At 38.2% G+C, this 7952-nt stretch overlaps 1 protein-coding gene across 5 annotated transcripts in view; it reads left to right on the plus strand.

The window, feature by feature from the left end:
* The window catches only part of RAD17 (RAD17 checkpoint clamp loader component), a 30083-nt gene extending 22256 nt beyond the window's left edge, over positions 1 to 7827 (plus strand). For 4 of the 5 annotated variants that reach the window (XM_007175978.3, XM_007175977.2, XM_007175975.2 and 1 more), the window contains 2 exons: positions 4838 to 4895; positions 7047 to 7827. In XM_007175978.3, coding sequence (XP_007176040.2) covers positions 4838 to 4895; positions 7047 to 7311 — 323 coding nt within the window. In that variant the 3' untranslated portion in view covers positions 7312 to 7827. The remainder of the gene's footprint in view (positions 1 to 4837; positions 4896 to 7046) is intronic. The other variant, XM_007175979.2, reaches the window with a different exon arrangement.
* The last annotated feature ends 125 nt before the right edge of the window (positions 7828 to 7952 follow it).

Below are 7952 nucleotides of genomic sequence, written 5' to 3' on the forward strand. Positions count from 1 at the left end.
GAGGTTTGCCTTTTTTTGAACTTTACCAATTTTTCCATCAGTTGTTTCTCTTTTTTAATGTGTGTCTTAAGGGCCACATTTCATTAACAGTCCTAGGTCACATGTCTGTGGTGCTGATCTTCAAGGTAGAACAGAGAATTTGTGTAACATTGAAAATATTGCTAATCTACTACATAACTCATCAAACTTCTCAAGTTTTTTTTAAACTTTCAAATTTTTTTTTTTTTTAATTATTTTTGGCTGTGTTGGGTCTTTGTTGCTGCACACGGGCTTTCTCTAGTTGCGGCAAGCGGAGGCTACTCTTCATTGCTGTGGGCAGTCTTCTCATTGCGGTGGCTTCTCTTGTTGCGGAACACGGGCTCTAGGTGTGCGGGCTTCAGTAGTTGTGGCACGTTGGCTCAGTAGTTGTGGCTCACGGGCTTAGTTGCTCCGCGGCATGTGGGATCTTCCCAGACCAGGGCTCAAACCCATGTCCCCTGCACTGGTAGGTGGATTCTTAACCACTGCGCCATGAGGAAAGTCCAAAACTTCTCAAATTTTAAAGATAGGGTTTGCCTTATGAATTATCAGAAGAGAGGATAATAGAGTAAATGTCTGCCTTCATACAATGAGAGTCTCATCTTTTAAGAATATTGATACTTAAAGATTTAAAATATTCTATATTTACAGGCAGAAGTGAGATGACTTTTGAGCAATGGGAATGATTAATCTGTGAGTCAGAATCCAGAGAGTTCCCTATCCTTGACTATTATTTTTAGATTATACTAGTTTTTATTTATTTATCGTTTTGGCTGTGCTGCATGGCTTGTGGGATCTTAGTTCCCCGACCAGGGATTGAACCCGGGCCCTCAGCAGTGAAGGTATGGAGTCCTAACCACTGGACCACCAGGGAACTCCCAGGTTATACTAGTTTTTAAACTTTATCTTGAAGTAATTTCAAACTTAGAAATTAGAAGAATGGACAAAGAAGTTCTTGTATATCCTTCACCAAGATTCCTCAGTGTTTCATTTTTTACCATATTTGCCTTTTATTCTTTTTCTTTATACATACATGTACACAAATATATGTATTTTTTTCTGAACCATGTGTGAGTAAAGTGCAGACATTATGCCCATTATTCTTAAACACTTCAGCATGTACTTCCTGAAAACAAGGACATTCTCCTACATAACCACAGTATATACATCCAAATCGGGAAATCAACATTGATATATTACTGTTAATTTATAGTTTAATTATTAGACTCCATTTGTAATTTACAGACTCCATTCAAATTTTGCCAATTGTCCTAATAATGCCCCTTGTGAAATAACAACAAAAACTTGTTCTCTTGTCTAGAAATCCAATGCAAGATCACATGATACATTTAGTTACTTAATTGCTATCTCTTTAGTCTCCTTTGATTTAGAATAGTACTGTGGTCTTTCTTCATCAATTACATTTTTGAAGCAGATTGTTATAACATGGACTGCCCCTCAATTTGGGTTTATCTGAGGATTCCTCATGAGTGGATTCAGGATATATATTTTGGGCAGGAATACCACAGAAGTGATGCTGTGTTCTTCTCAGTGCATCACATCAGGGGAATATGATGTCTACTTATACCATGCTGGTGAAGTTAACTTTTATTATTTGGTAAGATAACATCTCTCAGGTTCTCCAATGTAAAGTTATTAAGTGTTTTGTGGGGAGACACTTTGAGACTATGTAAATATCCTATTTCCCATTAAAATTTCACCCACTAGTTATAGCATCTTTTGATAATTATTTCCTGAATCCGTCATGGTTGGCAAGTGATTTTCTAATGGCATTATTCCTTCTGTACTTGTGTTAATAAATTCTGCTGTAAGGTATTGCTTCGCCTTCTTCCCCATTTGTTTGTTTGTTTGTTTATATTTGTATGGACTCTGGAGCTTTTTCAGCTGTTGTTTCTATCATTATTTATTTTGGACTTAAATTCTCCAGATTTGGGCAGTGCAAGCTGCTTTAAGGTAACTCTGTGCCTTTACTTTTTTTTTTTTTTTTTTTTAGCTGTTGGGTCTTCGTTTCTGTGCGAGGGCTTTCTCTAGTTGCGGCGAGCGGGGGTCACTCTTCATTGTGGTGCGCGGGCCTCTCACTATCGCGGCCTCTCTTGTTGCGGAGCACAGGCTCCAGACGCTCAGGCTCAGTAGTTGTGGCTCACGGGCCCAGTTGCTCCGTGGCATGTGGGATCTTCCCAGACCAGGGCTCGAACCCGTGTCCCCTGCATTGGCAGGCAGATTCTCAACCACTGCGCCACCAGGGAAGCCCTGTGCCTTTACTCTTAGAGTACTTTCTTTCCGATACAAAGTGTTCCCGGATTATTTCATACTCTCCCTACATGGACTTAGAAATCTCAGTGAGTCCTGGTTCCTTTTAGTGGATATGGACCCATCTCCCACTTTGCTAAATATATTCACTTGTTTACTTAATCCCTATGTCTATAACCTATCTCCTGACAATGCAGGCTGCTCCTTCAGTCCCAGCCCTACTGCCACCAACTTACATTGGCACAGCCATTCACATTCTTTGTCCCACTCCTAGCTGTGGGACAATGAATCGGTTTGATTAGTAAGAGTCTCCTTGGACCAGAATCATCAGCATCACCTGGAAGCTTGAGAAAAATGCAGAATCTCAGCCTCAACCAAGACCTACTGAATTGATCTGCAAGATCAATTAGCAAGATTCTCCAGGTGATTCTTATGCAGGAGATGTTTGAGGAGTTTGAGAAGTATTGGTTTGGATTACTCACATTGGAATCATCTAGAGAATCATTATATCCACTAGAAAGTTCAGATTACAGGATCACAACTCTTAAGTTTTCCTTATCAAAAAGCTGTTTTTTAAAAATCCTAATTGTATTGTGTAGTGGATTTTTAAAAAGGTAAGGTAGTGTTTGATTTGCAAACTTTAGAAGGTTTATAAAATTTAGTCAAAAATAGGATGTTTTGGCTTTTTTTTTTTTAAGTCTTGTGGTCTGACTTTTTTTTTTTTTTTTTTTGGCTGTGTTGGGTCTTTGCTGCGCGTGGGCTTTCTCTAGTTGTGGTGAGCAGTGGCTACTCTTCCTTGTGGTGTGCGGGCTTCTCATTGCGGTGGCTTCTCTTGTTGTGGAACACGGGCTCTAGGTGCGCGGGCTTCAGTAGTTGTGGCACGTGGGCTCAGTAGTTGTGGCTTGCGGGCTCTAGAGCACAGGCTTAGTAGTTGTGGCACATGGGCTTGGTTGCTCCGAGGCATGTGGGATCTTCCCTCACCAGGGCTCAAACCTGTGTCCCCTGCATTAGCAGGCAGATTCTTAGCCACTGTGCCACTAGGGAAGCCCTTGGCTTTTCTTTTTATTCATCAATTTTTATCCCATTTCTTTCACTTTACTATGTCATTTCAGACATTTTCTCTTTATGTTTCTTCTGCTCATTTCTCTCTGTCCTCTTTTCTAGTCCTCCATTAGTGTTTGTTGGAATGCTTACAGGTATCTCACGTTTCATTCTGTTTTCTCTTTGATTGCATAATCTCTATCAGTCTGTGTTCCAGGTTACTGATTATTTCTTCTCCCAGTTCATATCTACTGTTGAGCCCCTGTAGTGGACTTTTCATTTTGGTTATTGTACTTTTCAAGTCCAGAATTTCCATTTGGTTCTTTTTTGCAATTTCCTTCTCTTTACTGATATTCCCTATTTGATGAGTCATTGTCATTATAGCTCCCTTTACTTCTTTTTTTCATTTTATTTTTTAAATTTATTTATTTCATTTATTTATTTTTGACTGTGTTTGGTCTTCATTGCTACACATGGGCTTTCTCTAGTTGCGGCGAGCAGGGGCTACTCTTTGTTGTGATGCATGGGCTTCTCATTGTGGTGGCTTCTTTGCTGTGGAGCACAGGCTCTAGGCACATGGACTTCAGTAGTTGTGGCACGTGGGCTCAGTAGTTGTGGCTTGCGGGCTCTAGAGCACAGGCTCAGTAGTTGTGGCACACGGGCTTAGTTGCTCCGTGGCATGTGGGATCTTCCCAGACCAGGGCTTGAACCTGTGTCCTCTGCATTGGCAGATGGATTCTTAACCACTGTGCCACCAGGGAAGTCCAACACTACCTACCTTCTGTCTATGAATTTGACCACCCTAGGTACCCACTTAAGTGCAACCATACAATATTTGTCTTTTTGTGACTGGTTTATTTCATTTAGCATGTCATCAGGGTTTATTCATGTTATAGCATGTGTCAGAATTTCCTTCCTTTTTAAGGCTGGATAATATTACATTGTATATATTTACCACATTTTGTTTATCTGTTCATCTGTTTTTGGACACTTAAGTTTCTTCCACTTTTTTTTTTTTTAAACACCATTATTGGAGTATAATTGCTTTACAATGGTGTGTTAGTTTCTGCTGTATAACAAAGTGAATCAGCTATATGTATACATATATGCTTCCATTTTTTGACTGTTATGAATAATGTTGTTATAAATATGGATATATAGATGTTTCTTCGAGATCTTGCTTTCAGTTCTTTTGGGTGTATACCCAGAAGTGGAATTGCTAGATCATATAGTAATTCTGTTTTTAATTTTTTGAGGAACTGCCTTACCATTTTCCACAGCAGCTACACCATTTTATATTTCTACAGCTTTCTCCACGTCCTTGTCAAACCTTGTTGTTTTATGGGGTGTTTTGATAATAGCCATCTTAAGGGGTATGAAATAGTATCTCATGGTTTTGGTTTGCATTTTCCTAACAATTTGTGACTTTAAGCATCTTTTCATGTGCTTTTTGGCCATTCTTCTTTGGAGAAATGTCTATTTAAAGCTTTTTAAAAATCTCTTTTAGCTCAGATTTCTTTTATCCAAGATATTGGAAGACTTCCTCTGAAGCGACACTTTGGAAGGTAAGCTGATCATTTTAATTTTCAAAGAGCTGTTACTGAAATAACCACCAAATACCTTATGTATTTATTCATTATACAGTCAATAAATGTTATCTGTAAAGGCCAAGAAATACATGTTGTACCAGTGATCAGAGACCATGTGATTGCATTGTAGACCATCTATTATATATATTACATGTAACAGCTATTTTCACCATCTCAGAATGGACTATTAGGCTAAATAGAATCATTGAATCACAGAGGCAGAGGAATCTTTAAAATCCTTGAGTTCAAATTTTGCATAGCTGAAAACCCCTTTTCAGCTTTCATGCCAAGAGGTGTTCTTAGCCTATATTTGGAGACTGCAGTAATCAGGAACTACCTCAAAAGAGCACTGTCTTTTTTATTTCTTTATCACAGAAAATTCAGACAAGTAAAAAAATATATAGATATAGAGAGATAAATCTACGTCTGTACTGTTCATTCCATTGCAAAATGGCTTCTGGCCTAACATCAGTGATTAACACAGTGCTTATAGTTCATTTCTACTTGGCTTATTTGTAAGGTCAAATTATGCACTCAGGTATTCTAAAAAAGGTTAAAAAGTGCTTGCTTCCTGGTTGCAAGGATAAAAGTAAATGATAGAAATGGCATCTATTACCCCTTCTACTAGTTCTCCTATTCCTGGTCCCAAATGGAAAACTTGCTTATCTGGGCTTTTTTTTCCTCTGCCTTCATAGGTTCAGTAAAGGCCTTTGTAGTGTTAATGGTTTCTTCCTTATAATGACTTAGCTATTGGGAGCCCGTCTTTCCTTTTACAGAAATACAGTGATGGATGGATCTTACAGCATCGTCCCACTGGGATGTGATCAGGGCTCAGACCTTTTATAAACTTCCCTTTTCTCCTCACTTCCCTCTGAATCAAAGAAGGACCAGCTGTTTTCACTGGCTCCTTTCCCCACAAGATTATGACATCAAAATCAAGGGAAGACCATTGTCTTCTATTGTCTTTTTTCTCCTAAGATGTAATTAAAAGAATGGGAGTCACTGTTTTATTATTGGTTCAGCTACTTGATCTGAATTGGGAGGCAGGATTTGTCTGCTACTTATTACAATGACTAATACTGTTGTCTTTCATTTATAGTGACCATTTTAACATTAGTGACCATTTTAACATTATCTTTGATTTATATTGATAATATTGAGTATTAACTTAAACTTAACATTTAATATTGCTATTTAATAGCTGCATAATTTCCTATAATTGAACCTACACCTTGTTTTCTTTTGTTTATTTATTATTTTTGGCTGTGTTGGGTCTTAGTTGTGGCACATAGGATCTTTCGTTAACAGCGCGAGGGCTTCTCTCTAGTTGTGGCACGTGGGCTTCTCTCTAGTTGTGGCGCACAGGCTTAGTTGCCCCGTGGCATCTTAGTTCCCCGACTAGGGTTCAAACCCACATCCCCTGTGTTGGAAGGCTGATTATTAACCACTGGACCACAAGGGAAGTCCTCCTACACCTTGGTTTTGTACATTTAGCTTGTTTCCAGCTTTTGTTGTCACAGCCTTCCTTGAAGCTAAATCATCATGCATATCAAATACTATTTATGTAGGATGAATTCCTAGAAATAAAATTGCTGGATCAATGGATATACACCTTTGCTCTGTATTGCCAGATTGCTTCCAAGAATATTTTGCCAATCTTATGCCCATTAAACAGTGTTTCAGCATGTTCTTTTCTCCTCTTACCACCACTGGGTTTTATTATTTTAAAAGGTCTTTACCAGTTTGAAAGATGACAATATTATTTTAAATTCCATTTTAAAATTACAAATTAGGTTGAGAAATTTATTTAGTAACCATTCTTCTGTAAGCTATCTGTACATGTTTTATGTCTGTTTTCCTATTCCATTTAATTCTTTTTTTAAGAACTCTTTACTAAAGATATTAATTAACTTGGTTGTGTTATAAGTTGTAATGATTTATTCAGTTTGTCATTTACTTTTTAGTTTTGTTTATATTGTTAAATAAACCGGACCACCTGGCTAAACAGCACAAGGAAGGTAACTGAGAGACTACAGGAGAGGGCTTCATAAACACCACACTCATGGTGTAATTTAAAGGAATCCCCTCCTTTGATTATTATTAATGCCTGTGTTATGAATCTGGCAGATTGAAAATGGAAGCCCTGACTGACAGGGAGCATGGAATGATAGACCTGGACAGTGGAGATGAAGCCCAGCTTAGTGGAGGGCAGCCTGCAAAGGAAGCGCTGGGTGAACGCACTCAAACAGCTGAACCTGAAACCTGGTCTCTTCCTTTGAGTCAGGATAGTGGGAGTGAACTGCCTGCCAGCCAGCCTCAGCCCTTTTCAGCCCAGAGAGACATGGAAGAAGAAAACATGATAATAGAAGACTATGAGAGTGATGAGACATAGAAAGCAGCCTGCCCATGAGATTGTTACTTGACAGATTCATATTCATTTTATTCAGTGGTACTTGAACAGAGATAATAGACTTTTCAGGTGAATTAGTTTGTTAATTCTTCACTCTTGTAGTATTTCAGCACAGAGAACTGATTTCTGTCATGTTGAAGTAAATAGAAGATCAAACCTTCAAATAATCTCTTAATCTTTTTCTCTAGTATTTATTTAGTCTTGTGAGTGGTGTTGGGAGAGGTCAGTGTGTATGAAATGTGTTTGAACATTATGCCAAATATCAGAAGATGTGACGGAATAATTCAGAATACAGAAACTCTGTGGGTTGTAAATAAGAATTATAAAACAGTTTAGGATGCAATTAAGAGTGTAAATAAACTTTGTGCCTTATTCACAATTTCTCTCTGGTCTCTAGCTTCTTCAGATACCATTTTTATATGTTGTACAGTGGAATATTTTAGATACTTTCTGGAAACTATTTACATAATTTATATCAAAATTAAAATGTTGAATTTGTTTTGTTTTGTTTTGTTTCTCCTGTCTTTCAATGATTCTTAACACGCACGGTCTGCCATGTGTCACTGGGCATAGTACGCAAGTCTCCTTCATCCAGTGCCAAACTTTTTCAAAAACAGGAAGGG

Source organism: Balaenoptera acutorostrata, chromosome 2 (assembly GCF_949987535.1).
Source record: "Balaenoptera acutorostrata chromosome 2, mBalAcu1.1, whole genome shotgun sequence".
Classification (NCBI taxonomy): Eukaryota; Metazoa; Chordata; class Mammalia; order Artiodactyla; family Balaenopteridae; genus Balaenoptera; species Balaenoptera acutorostrata.